The 27,107-nt window shown below is 42.3% G+C and overlaps 2 protein-coding genes across 5 annotated transcripts in view; one reads left to right on the top strand and one right to left on the bottom strand.

Annotated features, from left to right (window-relative positions):
- The window catches only part of TERT (telomerase reverse transcriptase), an 83,036-nt gene extending 72,941 nt beyond the window's left edge, over positions 1-10,095 (bottom strand). For 3 of the 4 annotated variants that reach the window (XM_072153133.1, XM_072153135.1, XM_072153136.1), the window contains exons 1-2: positions 9,548-10,095; positions 884-2,369 (exon numbers count right to left, since the gene is read on the bottom strand). In XM_072153133.1, the coding sequence (XP_072009234.1) occupies positions 884-2,369; positions 9,548-9,760 (1,699 nt within the window). In that variant the 5' untranslated portion in view covers positions 9,761-10,095. The remainder of the gene's footprint in view (positions 1-883; positions 2,370-9,547) is intronic. The other variant, XM_072153134.1, reaches the window with a different exon arrangement.
- Positions 9,989-27,107, top strand: part of CLPTM1L (CLPTM1 like) — a 41,998-nt gene continuing 24,879 nt past the window's right edge. The window contains exons 1-5 of the mRNA XM_072153138.1: positions 9,989-10,185; positions 16,869-17,096; positions 22,257-22,357; positions 23,590-23,779; positions 25,981-26,126. Coding sequence (XP_072009239.1) covers positions 16,935-17,096; positions 22,257-22,357; positions 23,590-23,779; positions 25,981-26,126 — 599 coding nt within the window. The 5' untranslated portion in view covers positions 9,989-10,185; positions 16,869-16,934. The remainder of the gene's footprint in view (positions 10,186-16,868; positions 17,097-22,256; positions 22,358-23,589; positions 23,780-25,980; positions 26,127-27,107) is intronic.

Genomic DNA, 27,107 nt, shown 5'->3' with positions numbered 1-27,107 from the left:
AATGCCACATTGTACCAATGTGCCCATAGTGGCGCACAGGTTGGAGAATTTCAAAAACTAGCAGGGACAGCAAGATTCATGTGGTTTCTCCACCAGGAAACTGGAGGAGAGCCATAATAAATCTCCCCCATTGTGTTCTAGAACCAGGTGTGGTCCAACACACAGACCATGTTCAAATCTTTCCCTCATGTCTTACCTCTATATAGTTGCTGCAATACTTGCACCTCTGTGTTTGCCTAGTTCTGGCTTTGGCTCAAAATAACATCTGTCCCTGGTATGACATCTCAATAAGCTTCAGCATTGTTGCTTGCGAGGCAGAATTTAACAGTTTGTGGAGTGAGAAGTGGATCAGGATAATAAGAGCCAAATGTAGAGAAATCTGCACTGATAAGATGTATTCCAAAGTTTCATGCATTCACATGTATGCATATATGAAATGTTTGTTTTAGTGTTAGTGAAATTTTTGGGGTTAAATGGTCACTAAAATCAATATGCAAAATAATTATTACAGTATTTTAGTTATCTGTATTTAGGTTTCTCATCCGGGCCGTAGCCTGGGCGAGCATACAGCCGTGCGCTGGATAGAGGCATGGTGCCTGGCCATACATACGGAAAAGATGAAGCACACTGTATACTTTTTCATGGACAGCACCGTACGGTGACACACGTGCGGTGTGTGTCGCCTTAGGCTTTTGAGGCCAATATCTGATCACACATTCCTGTGAAAGGGGCCTTACACATACTTTAATTTGTATGTTAGGAACACTTCTACCATATACACTCATTGTATACATTTGGAGGCCAAGAGTTTTTTATTTTGCTGTACTGACTGCTATATTGTCTGTACAGTTCACCCATAATAATTAACCAGAGACAAACCTACTTTTGTTTAGGCGAACCCACATACAGTCTTCTACTTTCATCTTGCACATAAGTTCTGACAGAGAAATTGTATCACACTTGACAGAGTTTATTAACATTTTCACATTTCTGAGGAAGCAACACTTGTTGTGACTAGAGCCCCACAAACTTTCGGGCACCACTATATGCAGACACTCCCTTACAAATGTATAGACTTGCCAGATACTGTTATGTTGTTTCAGCAAAGCATATGGATCATCCACAAGCATTTCATCCTCTTTATCCACACAAAGCTCACTATGGTGTGTAACTATCTCTGCATTGCTCAGTGATTGTTCAAGGGTGTTTCTGGATTTACAGTTCGTTTTGGAAGTGTTGATATGGTCTTCATTTGCATTTCCATGCACATTTTCACTTTTATTCTTTCCAATAAGTTGGATAGGACAATGTTTCTTTAGCAATGAATTGTAAGGACATAGTTTGTGGTTTTCAATCACTTGTCGAAAATAAGGCACCATTTGCCAATAACGCTTGCAAACGTTTTTCTTTCTTTTGCTTTCAGAAGGAACCTGGAGGTTGGCATCTTGGTCAAGCACATTGCTATTCATAAATATCCTTTCAATTAGGTTTAGACTGCCACGGAAGTTACTTTCCAACATATTGATGAGGAAACTTTTGGAAAACCCTTCCTTTGAAATGGGATTTGAGTATAACATTTTGCCAAAATCAACAAAAATGTCAGAAGGTATAGTCCTGTCTGCAGATGTACAAATGGATTTGATAGTTGTTTCAGGCTCAATAAGATCACTTAAAGTAAAGTTTTTAGCTGCTGAATCCAGGATCCCCTTCTGTACTGCAGTGATGCTATTAAACAGGTTAACATCAGTATGTTTCAGTTCTGTTTTACGCCTTTTTGCTGGGATGTCACATAGGTCAAAATTAAGAGGCCTTTTTGCCTTTCTGCTTCCAGTGATAGCCCCTCCAACAGCACTGCCAAAATGCATTTCTCTGGTTTCTGCCATAATCTCACCATGGGCTTTTCTGGCACTCTTGTGTTGAATTCTGACTGTGGACATCTTTAATGAGCAACCTTTAAATGTTAACGAACATCTCTCAATATGTTGAGCTAAAATATTGGCTTTATAGATAGAACAGTCTTGTTTTAGCCAAGGTGATGGTAAAGTTTCCTCGGTGGTTAATTTATAGATAGGCTGACCACAAATTTGATAGAAGCAATTGGGCGGCACCGTCATGAATAGTGAACAGTTCTCCAGCAAATGCATCATGACATCATCTCCCACCCTACTCAGTAGGGTTTCCCAAAGGACACTGGTACTAATAGTTGCAGTTGATGGATTTGGAAAATAATTGCAAATATTTGGTGCAAATTTAACACGAAATGAGCTCTTTTCAGCAACTAGACCATATCCAAATGCCAGAACATTCTTCTTTTGTTTTTCACAGATACGTTGAATTACTCGGGCTACCACTTCTCTTTGAGTTGATAACTAAATAAAAAAAGACATTTTAAGGATTAGGCACCTCAATTTCAATAAATGTCAATAATAAAATGGTCTAGTTACCTTAAAGGAAACCTACCACTTGTAGTGGCAGGTTTCCGATGGCAATATCGGGCAACAGCTCAGGGTGAGCTGGTGCCGGAGCTTATTTTAGTTAGTGTTTTAAACCGCGGTATAAAACACTTTTTAAACGTTGTAGCCGGCGCAGGCAGGTACGCGCTCAGCGCTTACCGTGCACGCGGCTACATAGGAAGTGAATGAGAGCCGCGTGCACGGTAAGCGCCGAGCGCGTACCTGCCTGCGCCGGCTACAACGTTTAAAAAGTGTTTTAAACCGCGATACCGTGGTCTGGATTTGAAATACTAAACATTAATGTGCAAAATAAAATTTCAGGCTGATCCACCTTCAGTGGAAATGCCTCAAGACAAGGAAATAAGGCTCAGCAGTTTGGCCTGTACAACCTTTCTACAATGCCTGGAAATGTCATGACGGTGTATTGGAGGTTCTTGTAAAGGGATCGTCTCCTAGATCTGGAATAAACCATCAGTCAACTGGACTGTCTGTGATGCTCCATGTCTGTTCCATTTGCACAGCAGTTGGAGAAATTGATTAACAATCAGCGTTCATTCATAACCGATTGATTTCACAGAGGTGTGATTGATTCAAAGTTATATTATGCGATTTGCATTCCCTTATTTTTTTGAGTAGTGCATTTTGCAGAAAACAGCTCTGATGAGGCCAATTCCTGTATCTTTTGGAAAGTGCACAATATGTGATTTGCGGTTTAGTGGTCAGTTATGGAGCACATCTTAAGAGCATGTAGCAAATTGATGTTGGCAACATGTTGTATTGATTGTATTGTAATGTTGTTATTTCTACGAATACATTAAATGGAGCAGGTCACTGGCACATGCATTGATCTGTCACTTATGTCCCTATGATAGCGAGTGTGACCTACACATTACTTCCAATATTACATCTGCGTTTTGTGTCCATTACCTTTTACTATATAATCTAGAACACTCTTCCCCACAACTCTCCCCATTGGACTTTAGAGTTCAAATTTGTGTTTAAAATCAAGTATGTTTGATGAGGAGAGAATACTTATAAAATCATAAAACTTATTTACGGAGCCCAATTGGCCCAAATGCCTCTCATGCCGTTATCAACTGATACTGAGAAGACTTCTGCTGGAGTTAGAAGGGTGTACATGGAAGAGGTCCTTCATAAGTTTGGCCTCAAGGGTCAGATACTCAACTGAATTCTCTCTCTATACGCCTCTCCATCTGTCCAAGGATTTTAATTTCCGCAAAGATACTTGACAAGGTTGTCCCCACTGCTCGACTTAATATAAAATTGCAACATACGACAATGAAGAAAAACCAACCTTCAAGTGTCATTGCCCAATCTGCTTGAGGAATTAAGGAAATTTTCAACAGCCAGCTTTAAAATGATTTGGTCAAAAGTTGGAGGCCATGGATGTGTATAAATACAATTATTCCTCTGCCTCTACGTCCTCCTGTTTTAAGCGATATTACACAAAAAATGGATTTGGATGTGTATACCCATCAATCTTTGGCACTGTCATCACACTGTGTGTGAATTTCCTCTGTATAGAAACAACGTTGAAGACCTTTTCCGAGGTATAAAGAGCATAACGGCTAAAGTTTGTCTGAATGGTGGATTTTTCTTGATGAATATTTCTTAGTCGTGTGGAGCCCTAGAGCTACTGGATTTATTTTGGAGATGTATTCATGAGAAATGATATTGGGCAGGATGAAGTGCTTCAGTCAGATTATTATATATGAATCTAATTGAAGCGTTTCCAAGTGGCTTACATATATATCTTCAAACTTCAAAATGTGTCTTTTTTTATCACGACGCTAGAAAGGTCGCAAATAGAACAGCATTCTCTCAAATTAAAAAAAAAGAAAAGAAAAAAAGAAAAGTTTAGAATCAATTATTTTAGGGGCCATTTTATTTCTATAGGGGTTTTGGAAGTTCTCTTAATAGAAAAAAACCCACATATCATGATCTGGAATTCACTAATATTTATCATTAATGCATTCATTTAGCTGCAAAAGAAAATGCATCTAAGAATATATTGTGCAGTTCCGAGCAAGAGGACACCCCACATGTGGATGTAACCCACTGTCAGGGGGCATGGAAGGGAAGGAGCCATTGAGCTTTTGTAGGGCAAAATAGTTTTCAGCTGCTATGGCATGTCCGGAGAGCCCCTGAGGGCACGTTCACACGTTCCGCTATCGTCGCGTTCATAACGCGACGCTAGCGCACAGTGGGCGAGGCTCGGGCCGATCGCATATGCGTTTCCCGGGAAACGCATGCGATTAATAACTCTGGAAACGCATATGCGATCGCCCCAAACTCCGCCCCCCTGTGCGCTAGCGTCGCGTTATGAACGCGGCGCTAGCGGAACTTGTGAATGCGCCCTGAGGCAGCGTTCACATCCAAACAAAATCCAAAAGGCTCCACCTGTGATCACACGTTGAGGCAAGATTGCATATACTTTGCGTTTAGTTAACATGTTGGAAACACAATGTTAACTATGTTACACAATGTTACACAGAAGGTGACCATGCTTGTACAATGGTCACAAGAACTTACAATCTAGGAGGAGGACACAATCTAGGACACAGGAGGAGAAACCCGTAAGCCTAGCCTAAGGCCCCTTAGTCACCGACGTAAGGTCACTAAGGGGTTAAGGGCTCTGCAAGTGCGTTGTGGCGCCTGAAAACATTTGTAGCCATATCGGCCTGTCAAAACCCCAATTGCACTATTTCCCTTCTGCACAACTCTTTCCGACATTGACATCCACTTGTGAGATACTGCCGTACTCGGGAGAAATAGCCCAGACCATCTGGTGTGTATTTTTACCTCTAATAAATAAAAATTAGAATATTCTTCTAAAAAAATTAAAATATAAAAATTTCCACTCTCATTTGTGTTTTATTTCTGAGAAACAATTAAAGGGTTAACAGACTTCCCAAATGTTGATTTAAATACTTTGAGATGTTTTTGGGGTTTATAATACATAAGGATTAAGCATGCAGAGACGTATCCGCTTCTCTCCACAGAAAAGAAGCACAAGCCACATGCTCTCAGCACTTACTGTCACTGATGCTGCTCTGTGTCCCGTGTCATAGCGTATATAGGGGATAGCAGGGGAATCAAATAACACTAAAGAAGGGCGGGCAAGGTTTAGGCAGGAGGACAGGACATGTGAACATTTCTTGGGTCTCTGCTCCTCCTCCTCCTCCCCCCTGGCCCGTCTCTCAAGTTCTAATATATACAGGAAATCACACCTGCCCATGCGCTCTAGCAGACTTAGGAGAGTCTGAAGTAATCTAAGAGAAAGAGAGGAGAGTGAAGGAGCTTTTGATTCCAAACTTTTTAATCGTCATCTGCGGTGGTGGTCCTGTGCCTGCTGTGGTGGTCTCACAGGTTTATGCGACTCACCTATTCCCAAGGATTTCAATTGATTGATAGTGGTTACCAAAGTCTGACATAAGATGTATTTAATAAAGTACAAAATAGTTAACATGAGTGATATTCTATGCATGGGAAACAGAAGGTGGCTACTTGTACAATGGGCAGAAGAGCTTACAATCTATGAGGAGGACGACGCCGGAGGTGACAGTATGTAAAATGGACACAATCCTCCACTGCGATGTGATGGACTTCCCTTCCTTTGGTGCTTCATATATATCTTTTAGCAGCCAAACGCTGCATACTTGCCAAGTGGTTACAGCCAGTGAGTCCACAGTTGGAGGATGTGTTACAGCTCATCAGCAGTTATATTCACCTGGAAAGTATCGAGGTTGAGTACTGTAAGGATACCATGACAGAGAAATTTTTTAGCAAATGGGGAGGTTTTATCTCAGAAATGTACTCCGCTGATAACATCAGGGAAATAGTTTCCCCTTATACTACTACGGCATGGTATCTCCAGAAAGATATAGCAGGAAACAGGAGCAAACTCAAGATTACCTGATGAGCTGTGATCACCCTCTCATCCAGGAATACTCTGTGACACACATAGAGCTTTGTGATGGTCAATCTTTCTCAAGAGAGAGCAATAAAGAGGACGCTTAGCCTCTGACACCTGTGACTGGGTGGGAAGTGCGGGATATAGAATTTGTATCCGAATCACATATGTATGATGTTTTCATAATGTCTTGAAAAAGATACACCAGTTATGAATCTTATTTCATTTATTATATCTGATAAAAAGAAAACTAATAAAATATGTTTAAAAAAAAAATGGACACAAGAGCTTACAATCTATAAGGAGAAGGATGACACAGGAGGTGACCATGCTTGTACAATGGTCACAAGAGCTTACAATCTAGGAGGAGGGGACACAGAAGGTGACAATGTATGTACAATTGTCAATGGTATATTTGTATTACTTACTCCTCCACGGCTGAAAATGGTGAGAGGAGTATCATTATGACCTCTGCATAAGTCTTTATATGGAACTTCCAAAATAAATATAGCAGTTTTAAAATCTCTTGAAAATCTGATAACTTGCAACTAAATCTACCTTCTAACATCCGTAAAAAATAACTAAACATTAAAAAAAAATAAATAAAAATAAAAACCAGGCGCAGCTACTTTTTGCCCACGGAGGTGGTCATATGACAGAGCTCTGTGTATGTAGCAAAGCTCGATACGTTCAAGACAGCGGATACAGATGTCTCCTGTGCGGAATAGTGAGGTACAAGATCTCCCCTGTTACCTATCAGAACCTACAGGTGTTATTTTACAGAACTTTCTCAGTCTCTCTTCACCTCATGCTGCTCCCTTCCCTCACCTTATAGTCAGGACTTTGTGCAGATAATCTATTAACCCTTAGAGCTCACAAAGCGCAGGCTTTAAACTTCATGTAACTGGTTTACTTAGGATTTCTTTCACTTATTACATGTTCCCTGCTCCTACATTTGATGGAAGCTGCCACCATATACATCCTGTATGTGCATCAGGGCCGCATCGGCCATGAGGCGAGATGAAAATCTCGCTTCAGGCGGCAGAATGCGGGTCCCTGTAAAGGTCGGAGATATTCATCGCTCTAATGTGGGTGAATTGCCCACCAGCTAAATAAATCGTGCCTGTCTCTTTAAGAGACAGGCGCGATTTATTAGTGGAGCAACGCAGCGCCTATCCTGCTGCTGGCGTCACTCCGTTCTAAGCAGAGACATAGGCGGCGGATGATGACGTCACGCCGCTTGTGTCTCTGATCAGAGCCGCGGCTGACAGGAGAGCCGCGCGCTGTGGGAGCACCCTGCCCGGACGTAAGTATAAGTTTTATTATTTCTGATGTCCCCTTACTAATTAAATGTGGCAAATAAGGGGGGAATATAGGATTACATAGTTAATATAACTGTGTAGGGGTGGGGAGGTTTCTTTATATATTTATTTATATGGGCCCATAATCCTTTTATCTTGGGAGGGGGGGGGTGCTGCGCATTTATATGTGCCCATAATCCTTTTATCTGGAGGGGGGGTGCTGTGCATTTTATATGGGGCCATAATCCTTTTACCTGGGTGGGGGGCTGTTCATTTTGTATGGGGCCTTCAAACTGTAAGTGACTGTTGTATTTTTAGGGACGTCAGGTGGAGGTGTGCTGCACGGAGCTGAAGATATCCGGCCGTGAATTCACCTGTGATACTTCATGGATTGGAGAACCTGGAATAAAGTTGTTAAGGAGGTCGCACTGCTTTCGGACGCCATCTTGACTACTGTCCGCTATCTTAGATACAGCGGCCATGTTCCCTGACCATTGTCAAGTTAATGTCATCATTCAAACTTCATTTTATGTAACCTGTTTGCTCGCCTGTCAGCTAATACCCTTTGACATTTAATGAGAAGCCAGTCTGTCCTTGATGCTGCATAATATTAGGATTCTGGAGCCCACTTATCACTTTCTGGCAGAGGAAATTAGTATAAACAATATCTGTGTACAAGGTCTCTGAGAACTGAGCACAATTAACTTTTTTCCCAGAATGTGCTGATGACCAATAGGTTTGGAGTATACTATTCACGCCCCTTTGATGACTCTTCTGTCTGTTATATATTATGCATTTTGATGATTAAACGGGAGAAGATTTTTACATACACTAAGAGATTGACAGACGTGTCTTAGTTTTGTGTTGAAGTTCCTGGTACCAGGACAATCATGAAATGGTTAATTAGGCCTCACCTTACAAAAGTCAAGAGGGCTGTTGGGGCCCTGCATAAAATATCCCTATCAAAGTCCTCCTGATGGAAGAGATTGTCATCTATAAGGTACTAGATGCCATTAATGGCTCCCAGAACCTGTAGTCAGTCACACAGTGTCAGGGAGCTGTCTGTGGGGATGTTACTTGTTAGTAAAGTTTTCAGAATTACTGAACAGGGAGCGGGGGGGGGGGGGGGGGGGGGGCAGCATTTTATTATTCTCCTCAGGCAGCAAATATGCTAGAATCGGCCCTGATGTGCATTGTGCAGTGGATTTACTAAATGGATTTAATGCTAAATTACTTTGAGAAAGAACACAAGGCATCATGGAGAGCTAACTGGCCTCAGCCTGAGGGCATAGACAGGAAGACATTAGTCTCCGCCCAATTCACCTCTGACAAGAAAGATATTTGTCAAACACTTTCATAACAGTTCGTTTTTAAAGGGGGATTCACATATAATAATTTGGTACAATCATTATAACTTTACAGTTACACGTTAACTCCTCTGCATAGCTGTATGTACAGCCCTTCCAACCACTTTCCTGGATGGCAATACTAGTACTTCACGATTAGATCTAGGGACTTGGGCCACAGTTTTTCCAAATTCAACGGCACAATCACAGGTTTTGAGGTCTGTCCCAGGAGGCAAATATAACTGTATACAATTGTGAAGCTGAGAACCATCAGCTCCTCACTCCACCTTACAACCTGTAACTGTTGTCACATTGTACTGACATCCCTGCATAGTGGGGAGGGGGCCACATGGAGGGCAGCGTCCTTATACAGTGGGAGGGGGACCACATTATATAGGTGGTACTATAGGGTGAGAATAGGAGGGAAGAAAGGACAACGTCTGTTCGTCTTTCCTCCTTCACATAGCCAGTGTTCTGGAAAGTTCTCCTCACAGGACACGTCTTATGACTTACCTGAAGGAAGGAAATGGGGGAGGAAAGTTTCTTTGCTTTGTGTGATATACAAACCAGCAGCTCCGACAGGAAGATCTTATACTTGTCAGTGTCGCCTTCCTGCAGTACAGGGACCTTGTGCTCGCTGTCCGTGTGCAGAAGGTGGACATAATCACTGATACTGAACACCTTCCAGTACACAGCCTGCAGGAGAGGAGCCCCAGAGAACTCCATGTCAAACAGCGCGCCAACAAATTCCACAACTGCGCGGCGCAGGCTCAATTCGGTATTGGGAACATACAAAGCGGCGCCGCCTAGTGGCTGTGTATACGGCAAAAGCAACCATAACCGCCTGTCATATATAAAAGACAGTTACAGGCCGGCTCGTTATATGTAAGAGTGAAAGGGTTAACTGTGTGTCTTCCTCTGATATACTTTCATGTAAGCACGCAGATTTAGTTGAGCGAAGCAGCCATCGCGTTACTGACTGGACTTCTCAATCATGGCCGCCCAGCTATGACAACGCAGTCGCACCAGTACTGATCACGTGCTTTCCAAATGATGACGCGACATACGTCACTTCCGGGTTCGGCTCTCTGTCTTCCCGGTTCTTGCGCTTCCCCTCTCGGGTAGAGAGAGATGCTATATACCGGCGATAGGTGAGCTCCTTCACATATGTGCATCATGACGTGACTACGACTTACGACACTGCTGTAAAATGTGGTTCTTGTGCAAAGCCTATGTATTTTAATCATAATAATAATTTTACATAACGCAAAGTCCTGTGAGTTAGGTCTGGACTGCTATGTATTCGGTGTGGAGGACAGGGCGGACATGGCTTGTAGATGTTACCATATGTTATGCCATATGTACATGGCTGCCCATCTGGGACCGCTGCTTACCCATGGCTTCAGGTGGAAAGCATTCAGTCTGGTCCGACACCACCCATCATAGGAAATGTGAAAGGTCCGAGGAGTCAGCTATGATGTTGTGCAGCATCGGGGGCACGGGCAGCGAGAGAGAATCACTTACCTGGCGCCACTTATCTCTAAATGTAATAAATACTACACAGACTGGTGCAGTCATTTTCATATGTAACACATGTAACCATATTGCTTTTCCCTATCTCTAAATAACCATATGTTGTGATATGTATGAAGTGGGAAGTAAAAACAGTACTTAAAGGAAACCTACCATTTCAAATGGTCGGTGTAAGCTGTAAACACCGAGCACCAGCTCAGGGTGAGCTGGTGCCGGTGCTTAGTTTCGTTAGTGTTAAAACTGCGGTATCGCGGTTTTAACACTTTTTAAACTTTATAGCAGAAACTGCTTCGGCGCTGCGTGCGCACGCCTACATAGGAAATGCCGCAGGCGTTGTGCGCGCACGGTCGCACGCAGCGCCGAAGCAGCTTCTGCTATAAAGTTTAAAAAGTATTAAAACCGCGATACCGCGATTTTAACATTAACGAAACTAAGCACCGGCACCAGCTCACCCTGAGCTGGTGCTCGGTGTTTACAGCTTACACCGACCATTTGAAATGGTAGGTTTCCTTTAAGGGGAGCCTGTCGCCACATTTGCACATAAACAGCCAGTTACAGGTTCCTATAGAACCCTAATAACTGACTGACACCCTTCTTTCAGCTAAAAATTGTTTTGCTTACATCCACACCTTTTATCTTATATTACCTGTCATCAGAGGGGGTGGTTACTGCTCTGATGGCCCCTCCCATCTAATCCTCCCCATGCTTTATGCCTCCTTACTGGTCACAGTTCATGTCATCATATTATCTCAGGTCCTTTAGCCTCTTAATAAAAACAAACTGTACCCCATGCATGTATCTGACCACATCAAGTCACAGGAGCCTCCATGGACTTCTACTCCTCTCCATCCTCCATGGATGCTGCTGTGATTTCATGTAATCACACACATGGAGTACAGTTTGCTATTGTTAAGAGGCTAAAGGACCTGCGATGATGTCATTCTGGTCACATGTCATGAATGTAACACAAGGCACAGTGTAAAAAAAATTTACACACTATTTCCCATCTGTACATAGAGCTTTATATGTCTGTAGTTGAATATTAGCAGACGGTCCCTAAGTACAAGGATGTAGAGCAGTGATTTGAAGAGACACAGCGCTGTCAGTCACAATAATGGGGGCGTGGCTCAATGCCAGCCTGAGAGAAGAGTCACAGATACCAGAGTCACAAAAGCTAATTTGCATATCAGAAAACAGTCTATGGAAAAAAAAAAGTACAGTGCCCCACTGGCAGCTAATGCCCGATCTATCAAAATTTAATAACGGTTTTACACTGCGTTTTACCCCATAACGGAAAATAGCATTTTTTTGCCATTTTGAGAAATAGAAAAAAAAAATCTATAAAAAGTGATCAAAAGGTCATACAGTCCTAAAAATGATAGCAATGAAAACGCCATCAAAAGTCGCAAAAAATGACACCACCCACGGCTCTGTAAACTAAATTATGAAAAAGTTATTGGCACTAGAAGATTGCAAAATCCCAAAAAAATTTGTATAGTAGGTTTCAATTTTTGTAAATGTATGAAAACATTCTAAAACCTATACAAATTTTGAATCCCCGTAATAGTAACGACCCAAAGAATAAAGTAGACGTGTCATTTGTGGCGCACAGTGAAAGCTGTAGATTCCAAGCCCACAAGAAAACAGCGCAAATGTTTTTTTTAACCATATTCACTCCATTTGGAATTTTTTACACGCTTCCCAGTACACTGCCTGGAATATTAAATACCGTCACTATGAAGTGCAATTTGTTATGCAGAAAACAAGCCATCCTAGAGCTCTATATGTGTAAAAATAAAAAAGTTATAGATTTTTGAAGGTGGGGAGTGAAAAATTGAAATGGAAAAAACAAAAAAAGGGGTTAACGGGGTTCTCCGTGATTAATAGGAAAGACCTCAGCACTTGGGTGTAACCTGAGGGTGCGGTCACACGTCGCGTTTACTGCATGCGTTTAAAAACGCAATGCTACAGCTGAAGGGAGATTTAACTAATTAAACAGCTGTTAACGCTTGCGTTTACAAAACGCAATTGTTAACGCATGTGTTAACATTGCGGTTAACGTATACGTTTTGTAAACGCAGGTGTTAACAGCTGTTTAGCTAGGCAAATCTCCCTTCAGTTGTAGCAATGCGTTTTTAAACACATGCAGTAAACGCGACGTGTGACCGCACCTTTCAGGCCGCGGTCACACGTACCGCTAGGCGTCCGTTCCTAACGTGGCGCTAGCGCACAGGGAGTGGTCCTCGGCCCGAACGTACATGCGTTTCCAGAGAAACGCATGCGATCGGCTTAACAATCGCATGCGTTTCCCTGGACCGCATGTGCGTTCGGCCCGAGGACCTCCCCCTGTGTGCTAGCGTCCCGTTATGACGGACGCCTAGCGGTACGTTTGACCGCGGCCTCAGTCTCATTCAGTTGTTTCTTAGCTGCTGCACACATGCCACTTAACTGAATGTGGCATCACAGGTGGCAAATGATGTGGAAGCTGCATTAGTGATTATTTGTCAAAGGTCTCTTTCAATTATTATTTTTTTTTTTTTGTCTGACAATTCCTTTAAATCTGTGTTCTAACCATGTTCCTCCCTGACATATGACAGGGCATTGATATGTTAACCCCTTATCACCGACGCTTGTTTTCAGCTCAGTGACCAGATTCGATTTTTCGAATCTGACATGTCTCACGATAATTGGTTATAACTTCGAGATAATGCTTTGAGATTGTTTTCTTAAGACACATTGTACTTCATGATAATGGTAAAATTAAGTGATAAGTTTTGCGTTTCACTGTGGAAAAAAAATGAAAATTTGGCAAAATTTCAGAAAAATTCTTCATTTTCAAAGTTTGAAATGTTCTGCATTTCAGACAGGAAGTAAAACTACCCCAAAAGCTTGATAGCTAACATTTCCAGAATGTCTGCTTTATGTTGGAATGATATTTTATCCATCCTCTCCCTTTTCTAGGATGTTATGATGCTTAGAACTTTAAGTGTGATTTTTCATTTTGATGGATAACTCAGCTTCCAAGTGACTTTGAAAGCCATAAATTATAGTCAAACACCTTAAATTACCCCACTATATAAACTACAGCCCTCAACGTATTAAAACAACTTCTATCAAGTTTATTAACCCTTTATGTTTTTCACATGGGTTAAAACAAAATGGAACTGTGATTAAGAAACTTTTGACTTTTTTTGAAAAATACATTCATTTAGGCCAAAAATGACACTTTTATAATGACTAATATTATGAAATGCTCTGCAAAGTTTGGTGCCCAATTTTTCCAGAGTGTAGAGATACCCCATATGTGGTGATCTGTATGGGCCGGGCATAGGATCAAAGCAGCGCTATTCAGAGCAGATTGTACAGGCTATACATTTTAACTTTTTTTGATAATGTGAACATATGAGGGCTTATTATTTGCTGGATGAGATACAATGTATAGATAATTAATTTCGGGAATCTATAGCTCATTAATGAGAATTTATTAACTATTTCAAGGGGGATACAAACAAAATTATCCATTTTAATTTTTTTTTTTCCCCGCCCACCAGAATATAATTATTTTACAGAGCAAAACCATTATTAAAGGAAAATCGCATTGTTTTTACTATCAACAACTTTTTAGGGGCATAACTTTTGTATTTTTCTATTGACAGGTCTATTTGAGGGCTTATTTTTTGCGAAAAGAGTAGTTCTTTTCAGGTGTATCATATAAGGGCACGTAACTTTTTTTTAATCACTTTTTAGAAAAAATTTTGAGAGGTTATTTGATTAAAAATGGTATATTAGGGATTTTTTTTTTTTTTTTTTTACGTCATTCACCGAACAGGTTCAATTGTTAACTTGTTAACTTTTTTTTACATTTTTCGCTTGTTCAAGCATTCACACTACAGTACACTTGTATTGCAGTGTACAGAGTAAGTAACTGAGCATACTGCTCATGCTCAGTTACATACAGCCAGGTCCTGTCAGGTGGCAGAACCCTGGGTGCAGAGGAGCCTACAGCCCGGGGCAGCGCAGGAGATATCGGTTCCCCGTTACACACACCCGGGGGCACTAACCCCTGGGTGTTAGTGCCGGGTCTGGGCTGTGACATCACAGCCCAAGACTAGCACCAGACTGACCCGATGTCCCGAAATCTTCTTCTGACGCAACGCCTTTCTATGGCGGCGCGTCAGAAGTACCCTTAATGTCCGCCATAGAATCCTGAAACGGCGGTCGTTAAGAGGTTAAAGGCCAAGAGACCATTTTTCAGAGGGAAAATATCATCCTAATTGAAATCCCACTCCGTGGAAAAGATTATTCTTTATCAAATCAAAAGCCAGCTGCACCTGAAGTCATCCCGTTAAAAAACTCTTGATGTTTCACAACCGAAGTGATATGTGGTGCTCAGAGTTCCTTCTTCCCCACAAAGCAGCAGTGTGGGGTTGCAATCACTATGATAAGGAGTCCCATTCTGTGCACTTTGTAAAATCTGTCCAGTGTGTGGTACTTTTTTCATAGTCGTGTCCACAATTCTGGCTTTGGTTTGCATGCCCTGCACCTCTTTTATTTTGTTTTTTTTTTTTCATTAAAACATTTGTTTGGCAAAAAAACAACAATTTTTAAGTTACAGCATAAAAGCGTAACTGTAAAGCTAGTGATTTTACCAAATTGTTATATGCGATTCCCCCTTTGAAAACAAACAGAATGATATAAAAACGGCAATATATACAGACGGAATATGGCCCCATGCTTTCCAATGGGCAATACGGCCATCCATGTACGTGACCGTATTGAAATATTGCAAAACGTTGCCATACTGTTGCAATGCGTGTTGTATTTACGGCCAGAATACAGTCGTATATACAGAACAGAAATGACCATAAGGTTGTGTGCATGAGGCCTTACTTTTTTAAAGCACTACTTTATTTGGATCTGCTGATTTTCTCTGTGATTCCGTAGAGTTGTTTAAAGATACGGCTGCTCCTTTTGGATACAGTAGTCTCCTACACAGACTATTGCGTTAAAAGATCTCCCTTCTCCAGTATTATTTACTCCACCACAGTCTGAGTCTCCCGAACTTTCACTTTCTTTACCTCAAGCTGTGTCATAGACTCCTCTGCAGCCTTCTGCGCTACAGACACTCTCTGCACATCAGAAAAGCTATTAAAAGGAACCTACCACCACAGATCTAACTATAGATCTGGTGGTAGGTACACCTATAGGATGTGAGGATAGCCCTCTTAAGGGCTAATTCTCACGTCCCTGCAATTTCTTGATAACTTTTATTCCCCTAATATGTAAATTTTCTAAAGAGGCTATTGGGGCGTGGTGGAGCTGAAGCTACACAGCGCGGCTACTCCACGCCCCACTAGCCTCTTTGTTCCTCCTACCAGAAATCTTTTGCACGCAGCTCCTCGTAGCTTGCCGCCCTCGTCCAAGAAACCTGCTATCTGCACATGAGCAGAACAGCAGGCCTGCGTCTGCACGGTCGCTTTTCCTAAGCCGGACCTGCGCAGCAGCCAATCTGCTGTTCTGCACAGACCGCAGGTTTCTCGGACGAGTGTGCGCAGACGAAGATTTCTAGTAGGAGGAACAAAGAGGCTACTGGGGCGTGGAGTAGCCAAGCTGTGTAGCCTCAGCTCCAGCTATTTCACGCCCCAGTAGCCTCTTTAGAAAACTTAAATATTAGGGGAATAAAAGTTATTAAATAATTGCGGGGACGTGAGGATTGGCTCTTTAAAGGGCTATCCTCACGTCCTATTGATCCACCTACCACCCGATCTACCTTTTTTAGGAAGATCCACGGTGGTAGGTTCCCTTTAACTCTTAGGCTGCTCCCTCGGTAACATGTGAAAAATTTTTTTGATGGACTTATTGCCCGCCTTGCCATACCGCACTGGGGGGGGGGGATAGAGCAGGACATTGTTCTGTTTTCGCGGACCGGGTATGTTCGTGTGCAGGCAGCCTAAGGCAGAATTTTTTTATTTTTTCATGTGAACTAACCATGATAATCTGGTGGTAGATGTCCTTTAAGTTGTAACAGATTGATCCAGCATCCGGGATAAATCTAGCTGCACAGTCAATAATTGTGTTCTGCTATCGGTTACACACCGTCATGCACTGTGTGTCAGTATGAAGCCTTTTTAGTACATCTGCACTATAAAGCAGTATGGTGCCCAGCAGAGCAGTTGGGCAGGTCTGAGCTCCTCAACCTCTTCTCCATTGGTGTTGTTAAGCCTGATTCTGTGGACTTCAGGGGATAAACTGCAAGAGGTTTAGGAGTGGTCCAGCTGATATTATGTTTTTACTTCTACAGGTCTTTCTTTTCTTTATCAATTTTGGATACCAAATTGCTTTCCTGCTACACTTTTTGCCATCTACGATGCTGAACAGAAGCTCCTTCACTACCCTAGTGGTTGGTGTTTTTATTGTATATGTAGTCCATACATGCTGGGTAATGTATGGCATTGTTTACACAAAACCATGTGAAAGCCACAGTGACAATTGTATCAAGCCGTACTTATCAAAGAGACCAAAGCTTCAGGTATGGATACCTTGTCTAAGTATTGTTTATATGTATGTTTTGTGTCTATAGAAATATTTACATTGAGCAGCTTTTTGTTTAGGGAGCTGGTTTGGATGGGTGAGAGACCGTAGACACAGGTAAGAGAAGTATATAAAAAAATATCAAAAAAATATCCAGTGGGACACTGTACAAAAGCTATTATCCTAGGTATACCATGCTGTGATCCAATAAAGATGTGAGATGCAGGTAAGAGAAGAAAGTGTTTTCCCACATCATGTCACTAGGCATGTTGAAAAAAGCCCTATAGATGTTAAGGAAGCATCAACAGTTTACAGCTAACATTTAGGAGAGTTTTCCTTATTCACCCGGCTTTTACAGCATTGCCCCTGTAAGAGATGCAGTAGGGCTGTACTATCACAGCCCAACCCAGGCACTAACGACTCAAACATGGACCTGCAGTGTGTAACTGGGTACAGAGATTGACTCATTCTGTCACCCATTGGCACCCCGAATCTGCGATTGAAGGACCCCAGTGCTACCTCTACTAACTTTCTATTATGCCATGCCAGAGGTGTATTAAACAAGAGATCAATAACCCTTGTTGGACAAAGTATGAAAAATAAATAAATGGCATGACCATAAAAAAGGGGTTCATGCTCGAAAACCTTCCAGTGTGGGTGAATTACTATTCTCCAAGGTTGGGTGGGCCAAAATTCCTACAGAGTGTTGGCCGCCCTCTGGCCATGTATTAAAATATATGTATAGCTAGACAACCCCTTTAATCTTTTGGATGTCTGTCACACTTAAATGTTTTCAAGCAGATTTAAATATGAGACAACCATAACACAAGTAAAGTCCAAATGCAGTTTTTTACCTCTTCACGCTCTGCGTTGTACATGCTGAGGCTGTATGAAGAGCGCTCATGGGGTGAACCCTCTTTATACAGAGGTGGAATTTGCTGCATGTTACAGCAAAACTCATGGCTAATACTCGCAATAGGTGCTAGCACCAATCAGGGGTGTGGACCCTTCCGATGCTGCCGGCGAAACATTTAAAAGATGATGTCACTCCTCAGGACGTCATCAGGTAGCGGTGGTCGGTTGCCATGACAGCCTTGGCCTTCACTCGATGCAAGGCTGCATGGCATCTGCAGTTTCATTACAATGAGCCAGTGGTTCATTGTTGAGAATACTCTTTAAAATTGCCATATACTGCAGTATAGTAGTATTGCAGTATATGGTAATAGACAGTTAAAATCATAAACATCTTGGGTATTGGCACATCTCATAATGCTCGATCTATCAAAATATAGAAACTGTTATTTCCGGCGGTGAACCCCTTAATGGAAAATGGTGCCCACTCCTCTGAGAACTGAGAGAAAAAAAGGTTTATTTAAAAAAAAAAAAAAAAAATTATAATAAATTTAGAACTTTAGAAATTTAGACCGCATACAACTATAGAAGCAGAAAAATAAAGTTATGGTTTGTAGAAGGCATTGACGAAAACGTACTTGCTTATTTATTTCCCAGGATCCCCAGCAGAGAATGCATGGCCTTTAAGTTTACATGTATACCTTCAATGTCGAACCCTCCAGTTTCTTCCCTGTATCTAAGGCATCTCATCCAGCCAAACCAGTTCCCTACCTTAAAGTGGTATTCCTTTTACAGAAAATTTATATTGTTGTTTGTATTATTAAAGTTTGGAGTCTGTTCCTCATGTAATAGATATATTGGTCTGGCTTTAATTTACAGTCATGTCTTTAGGCATCTTGAAAAACTAATTCTTGAAGTTAAGGGGGCTGCCTTTAAAGGAAATCTACCTTTTGATTTGATGCATTATGTAGCAAACATACCTTGAGAATGCTGTAGCTACACTGATGCAGGATCATATCTTGGTTAATCCCTGAGCTCAGTAATTTTGCTGAAAATAACAATTATCGTATAACATTCAGGATCTTGGGAAACCTAGGACAGCATGGCTGCCAAGATAAACACATTACACATGGGAGCTTGGAATTACAAATAGCGGTTAGTCAAGTATGACTAGTCAAGCACTAATCAACCTGAACTGGATCACTCATACACAGCAGCTGGGGGATGTTGCAGCAATTGATTATTCTGTCTGGCAGGGAGAAAAGTGATTGTATCATCTTCTCCTGCAGAGAACAACTCTCCTGCTGCGAGAAGCGCGGAAGCAAGCGCTGAACCAGCCATTGAAGGTGCCGAGCTTCATTATCATAATGTTATATCTGTTGTATCAGCAAAACCACTCGGCACAGGGATTAACCAAGATATGATCCTGCGTTAGTGTAGCTACAGCATTCTCAGGGTATGGTTGCTTCATAATGCATCAAATCAAAAGGAAGGTTTCCTTTAAGGTGGCTTTGATGTAAAGTTTTCTTTATTCCACGTTGGAAAATGTATTTGCATTTATTTTCTAAATTGCCCTATAGTTATTGAGAAGTAGAAACATTTTGAAGTAAGAGCTCCGCCACAGAGAGGTATTTACAAGGACATTGCATTTGGCACTACATAATCTAAGCAGCTGGAATAATGCTTTTTTAATGGGTTGTCCAACCAAGTTTTGTAGCAGAAAAAATGTCTATTAAAAAAAACAATGTGCACTCGCCTTCCGATGCCCCCTGGCAGATCCCCTTCTATCCATCAATGCTCCGTTTTTGCTTGCTGACATTCTAGTGCAGGGGTCAGGAACCTTTTTGGCTGAGAGAGCCATAAGCGCCACATATTTTAAAATACAATTCTGCGAGAGCCGTACAATGGGGCTTATTTACTGAGGGTCCCGAGGCCACATTTTTGTCGGGGATCACGCCACCCGCCGCAGAACATTGTAATACACACGCCACCCCCGCAGAACATTATAATACACACGCCACCCCCGCAGAACATTATAATACACACGCCACCCCCGCAGAACATTATAATACACACGCCACCCCCCGCAGAACATTATAATACACACGCCACCCCCCGCAGAACATTATAATACACACGCCACCCCCCGCGGAACATTATAATACACACGCCACCCCCCGCGGAACATTATAATACACACGCCACCCCCCGCGGAACATTATAATACACACGCCACCCCCCGCGGAACATTATAATACACACGCCACCCCCCGCAGAACATTATTATACACACGCCACCCCCCGCAGAACATCCCAATACACACGCCACCCCCCGCAGAACATTATTATACACATGCCACCCCCCGCAGAACATCCCAATACACACGCCATCCCCCGCAGAACATTATTATACACACGCCATCCCCCGCAGAACATTATTATACACATGCCACCCACCGCAGAACATTATTATACACATGCCACCCACCGCAGAACATCCCAATACACACGCCACCCCCCGCAGAACATCCCAATACACACGCCACCCCCCGCAGAACATCCCAATACACACGCCACCCCCCGCAGAACATCCCAATACACACGCCACCCCCCGCAGAACATCCCAATACACATTTGTTAAAGTGTCTGCGCCAGTTTTATGTGGCGGCTGCTCTGTGTCCCACAAGACTGCTAGACTGTTGTTACTGCTAAGCCAGACCATGTGCCACATTTATTACTGACGTGCACCACAATTTTGTCTTAGGTCCTAGCTATTTTGTATCTCAGCTGCTGCAGAACCTCACATTAATGTAGAAATGCAGTGGTGGGGAATGATATGAGGGGATGACGCAGAGGGGTCTGTAAGGGACACTTAGGAGCTTCATAGCTGCATACAGGACACTAAGGGGTTAGTGCAGAGTGTGAGGAGACACTGGGGGGAGGGAGCACTTATCTGTGGCTGATCCCCGGCTGCTGACTCCTTCTCCTCAGGTGCTGGATGTCTCCTCAGTATGCAGCTCTCTGGTCTCCTCTGTATGAATCTCCCGCGCTGCTACATCCAGCCCCGGGATTGGCTGCAGGCAGACAGTCTCCTCCCCTCCCCCTCACACACACGGAGGAGACTGCTGCAAGGAGGGAGACGGAGGTGCCGCCCCAGAATTAACCCCGCGGACCCTGCACTGCTCTGCCCATTACATCCAGGGGCATTACTACAGCCAGGGGCACAACAGGAGCCAGATAAGGGCCCCTGGTCTTGACAGGCAGCGTAGCAGATGCCACGGCTGTAGTAATGCCCCTGGATAGGAGCCCTGGCTGCGAGCCAGATGCGGCCATCAAAAGAGCCATATCTGGCTCGCGACCCATAGGTTCCCGACCCCTGTTCTAGTGTGTGTGTGCCGCCATCGGCACACACTATGATGTCAGCAAGCGGCTGACGTCATGGTGTGTGCGATGGACCGCACAGAGACACAACACCTGAGCATCGATAGAAGAGGACCTACGGGGAAGGGGGGGGGCGCGTTGGACGGCGAGTACACATTATTGTTTTTTTTTTTTTTTCTTACAGGTTCGGTATACATTGGGGGGCAGGGGCTGCTGGCTATATATTGGCGGGGGCGCAGGGACTACATGCTAGGTTTATACTCAAGTCAATAAGTTTTCCCATTTTTTTTGTGTTAAATTTAGGAGTCTCAGCTTTATGCTCGAGCATATACAGTAAATTAAGGCTTCAGAGCACCAGTTTTGTTGTCCTACGTCCCTCTCATTTCAAACACTGTAATGCTCCTACCTATGGCTCAGCCTCATATCTACCCCTCTATGCTGGCTGCATTATTTCCCTGTCAAGCTTGCACCACTCCTGTTTATTCCAAAAAAAAGCTCCTGAGTAAATGTTTTTCAGTAATTTACTGTAATTGAAACGCAACAGGGAGGAGTTACTCTGGATCACATATGAATCCAGAGCATGTGCGTTGCAGGCAAGGTAATAAGGTTTGGGACCCTAAACCCCAGCAGCATGAAGACATACTGACAGTTTTGGATAAATTTGTGGATTAACTGATTCATAGCCACTCAAGTTCTGGTTAAGATGGAGGGAGTGTGGATTCAGAGTATAGCCTGGAGCCTCACTAAGATTAGGATGGTACTTAACCCAGCGCCTGTGGGTACTCAATTTAGAGTACATTAGCTACTGGTAGTAAATGCACCTCATAAAAAATACATTCTGATTATCACAACAGCCTGCTTTTTTATATAGCCGCATTGTTACAATATATGCAGTTTAACTTTTACACCTCCTTTTTCCCCCCAGTTAAGTGTATATACAACTACAAGGACTAGTATTAGCGCTGAGAATAATGTGGATTTGGTGCTGAATGTTGATAACTTTGACGTGGAGTCAAGATTTGAAAGGTAAGTTGTAATAGTATCTTCCAGATACTACTCCTCTTGTTATCTATATTTGATACAGAAAAAACAAGGTCCATGAGCCATTGGCCGCTGCAGCTGACTTAACATACTAGTTATACAGACGAGTGGCTATTAATATGTACATCCACCAGATTTATATTGGGTGAAGGGGGGCTCCATATGTGAGTGACTCTGAGATCTATGTACTTGAATAGGACATGTGTGTGGTGTTGTACCAAACTGTAGATGGCGAAGTCACTTTGTGCTTGAATTGGCAATTATTCTCATGAGGAACTGTAGAGTAAACAAACTTGCCTGTTTATAGATTAAGCAGTTTGCATGAGCAATATATAAAACGTTATGTACTGAGGCTGTCTTTGGGTTACAATGATAATCAATATACATCCACTTTTCCTCATAAATGTTCATTCACAACAAGTTTTTATATTTAGATATCAATAACCTTTTCCTATCAACACTAAAAGGGAACCTGTCAACAGAAATTAACCTAATAACTTCCAGTATGTTGTCAAGCAGCTGAAAACCTTCCAGATCATGTGTTTTCATGACCCAGTATGGTGGCATTATCCAGAAAATCTACTTTGAAGTGAAATGTAAGTTGGTATTGGTATAAAGTTAAGAAGGTGGAGATTTTAACTCGAGCCCGCTCTCCCTGAGAAAGCCCCTTCACTGTAATTAATGGTCCTGCATCCAGAGACATCACTAACCAGATCTCCAAAAGTCTGATGCTTGATATCAATCACAGAGGAGGAGGCATTTAGAGCTCCCCACCTTGACTTTATACAACCAATTTACATCTCACTTTAAAGTAGATTTTCTGGTTGCTGCCACCACACTAGACCATGAAAGAAACAAAACTTGAAGGTGTTATGCTGCTTGACAATATTCTCGTAGTGGTTTAAGAGGCCATTTGTGATGTTCCTTTTAAAGGGGCTGTGGCAGTCCCTAGCCATTAAACTTGCGTGTGCATGTTGGCATGTTGAAATTTACCCTTGACACTGTCATGGCGATCCAGTGATCAGGTCCACATCCTAAAAAGGAGTTGTACCTTATGAAAGATCCTCTTTAACTGTTATTGTGCCATGTAAATAGATCTACATTTCCTCTGATAAATGTTTAAAAACATTTCTGAACTTCCTCATTTTTTTTTGGCAGTAAGTAAGCTTTGACATCTACTATAATGTTGATGACTTTATCCTAATGTTTTATTGCAGAACTGTGAATGTCACTGTTCCAAAGAAAACCAGAAATAATGGGACGTTATATGCCTATATATTTCTACACCATTCTGGGGTTTTACCCTGGCATGATGGCAAACAGGTGCATATAGTGAGCCCCTTAACTACATACATGATTCCTAAGCCTGAGGAGATAAATCTCATAACAGGAGAGACGGGTACACAGGTAAGGCATTGGCCACTTTATATTTACCTTGCTGTTCAGTTTTATAGTATTTCTTTCTGCATGTTCATTCATAATAAGTTGAGCACATGAAATAAATAGGACTGTCTAAAAAGGAAGTGTCATTGCTTCTATTTTCCTTCTAACCATCACCATTTCTGGTGTCTCCTCTCTCTGTGTCGGATACTAGTACAATGTTCAGAAGGTAAATGAAAGTGTATATAAACCTGTACCCTCATAATCTAACCTCATTGTCAGCACATAACATCTCACAGAGGTAGAGAGATTATAACGTATCTGGTTAGAGAGTCCCCGCCCTATCTTGCACTGATTATACAAGCTAAAACTTCAATAAAACTGGTTAAAATTGTGAAGTAAGGGGATAAAAAAGATCTTTATTGTGTAAACATCACTAGGGGATCTAAATTTTAGACTATTTCATGGGGAAACCTGAAGAAACTCGGCTTAGGCTACATTTACATGATGTGTGCCCACCGTACCGTAGCATGGCAGGTACACGTCGGCGCCGGGGAAAGGAGAAGGGGGCGCCCCTCTCCATAGCGATGTATGGCGTGACATGTCCTATCTTTCTCCTGGCTACAGGACTGTACAGTGTGGCACCGTATTGATCCGCACGGCGCGGTGTGCCCATTGCCATCTATGGGGGATGCATATACGTCGGCCGTATATACCTACCCTATACGGTCATGTGAATATAACCTAATAGCAGGCTCCAGAGCTCCCTCCAATAGAGATCTGTATTCCAGCCTGTATAATGCGTGTCATTGGTTCTGACTATGAGTTTATATCTAATTTCCCTATATGTTTAGCAGGCAGGATAAGGGCTGACCAGCAGACATTTTATACTTCAGTTTCATGTTAGAGGGGTTTGTGAGTTTATACTATGGGCTCCAGTAGTTGTGAATATTATACACTAAACTGGAGGTAAGTATATGGGTTAGTTAACTTTTTTTTTTTAATTTAATATTTAACCTACTGTGGGAAAATGAAAACTGAGCTGTGATTGTCATTACATTTCTTTCAATGAAGGTGAAGGTAAGCCTTCAATGGTCTTCATTTGAAAGTTGATGGTGATCTCCGTTATCTCCAATTCATATGAAACAATGGAGACCCAGCAGATTATTGCCATGGTACATGTTAACGGTTCATCATTCTTATCCATAAAACCTTAAAGGGGTATTCTCCTCTCTGCATTCACATTCAGTTTCATTAATCTGCCATATATAAACATTTCTTCAGTTAGGAAATTTTTTTTTAATAACATTTATGTGAAGATAATTTCTCATAAATATAGTCATATGGTCCCTTGGAAACAAGACTGTGTCCCTGGATACGACCACCTTTGCTAGAGGAATTGCACAAAGAAACAAAGTTTTTGTATATGAAATGTCCGGGAGTAACTGCAGGTCCCACAGACGTCCTGCAGTCATGAACGGTGAAGCAATGTAGTCAGGCAGGACTCAATAGCACATGTGTGCCCACTGCTGCCAAAATGTGAGTTGGTCGTATCCAAGGAAGCCATCTTGTTTCTAAGGGACAACATGACTACATTTATGAGAAATTATCTTTACACAGGAAGATTTTTTTTAATAATATCCTATTGAAGAAATGTTTACATATAGCAAATGAATGAATTGAAATGTAAATGCCCAGATGGGAATACCCCTTTAATTGTTATGATTGTATTTTTTATCCATTCCTCCAAAATAAGGAATAGAACAGTGATGGCGAACCTTTTAGGCACGGAGTGCCAAAACTACAAGCAAAAGCCAGATATTTTTCACAAAGTGCCGCATGCCAATTTACCAATTACCGTATTGGCGCCCTGATGACACCAATACAAGAGAAAGAAGGAGAAATTTGGATTGTTATTGTAGTTTCCCTCTAAAGTCCTCTTAACAGGATGAATCATGGTTCTGGAGAAGAGGCTACAATGATAATCAAGCTCTGTCCACACCTCCTTGATTCAGGTCCTTAGTCCTGAATGTTGACCTTTGTGCTGGGTGATCGCCTGGGTGCCCAAAGAGAGGGCTCCGAGTGCCACCTCTGGCACCCGTGCCATAGGTTCGCCACCACTGGAATAGAAGGTAATGCAAACGTATGCTCACAAAAATGGTCTCGTCAAATGGCTACCTATAATAAAAAGCCCATTCCGTTTATTTTGTTTGTTTTTGTCTTAAAAGCAAATTGATACGGAAAAGAAAGAATCAAATGCTTTGGATGAACCTGTCTCTCATTGGAGGTCACGACTTACATTGAATGTTATGGTCGAGGATTTCATTTTTGATGGTTCCTCTCTGCCTGCCGATGTTCATAGATACATGAAAATGTAGGTATCATGTTTTGCTTCTGGACACATAATTGGTATCAGAAAGATCTTTCTATTGCTTTACTTAAAGGAAACCTACCCTGTAAAATAGTAGTTGTAAGCTTCAAATACCGAACACCAGCTTAGGGTGAGCTGGTTCCGGAGCATATTTTCGTTATTGTCATAAACCTCTGTATTGCGGTTTAAACACTTTTAAATCTTTATATGTGAAGCAGCTTCGGCGCAACAAGTGCACGACCATGCGCGCGTGACGTCACCGGCTCTCCGGCACTTCCTGCTTCATATGTAAAGATTAAAAAGTGTTTAACCAGTTTGCGACCGCCCGCCGTGTATTCACGGCAGCGGTCGGGTCGCGCTGCATGGAGAGGGCTCACGGGCTGAGCCCTCTCCATAGCCGGTAAGTCTTTGCTGCATATTGCAGCAAAGGCTTACCGGTAACACCTGCGATCGGTGCTAGCACCAATCGCGGGTGTTATCACAGCGATGGCTGCCGGCAAAGCTGTTGGCAGCCTCAAAAAGATACCGGCGCATGGGCGCCGCCATCTTACCTGGGATCGCCGCTCCCCATGACTTAATCGGGGAGCGGCGATCTGTCTCCATGGTAGCCTCGGGTCTTCCGAAGACCCGAGGCTATTTTGTTTTAACCCCTTCATTACAATGTGCTGATAGCACATTGTAATGAATGAGGAGGAAAATCCCCATATACTGCCATACTGTAATATGGCAGTATATGATAGGATCAATCAGACAACCTAGGGTTAAAGTACCCTAGGGAGTCTGAAAAATAGTAAAAATAAAAAAAAAGTTTAAAAAAAACTAAAATTTCAAATCGCCCCCCTTTCCCTAGAACTGACATAAATATAAATAAACAGTAAAAATCATAAACACATTAGGTATCGACGCATCCGAAAATGCCCGATCTATCAAAATATGATAACGGTTTTTCAATGCGTTTAACCCCGTAACAGAAAATAGCACCCA

This window comes from Engystomops pustulosus, chromosome 5 (genome assembly GCF_040894005.1).
Source record: "Engystomops pustulosus chromosome 5, aEngPut4.maternal, whole genome shotgun sequence".
Taxonomy (NCBI): domain Eukaryota; kingdom Metazoa; phylum Chordata; class Amphibia; order Anura; family Leptodactylidae; genus Engystomops; species Engystomops pustulosus.
The sequence above is the reverse complement of the archived record's forward strand: the minus strand, read 5'-3'. Positions and strand labels throughout refer to the sequence as shown.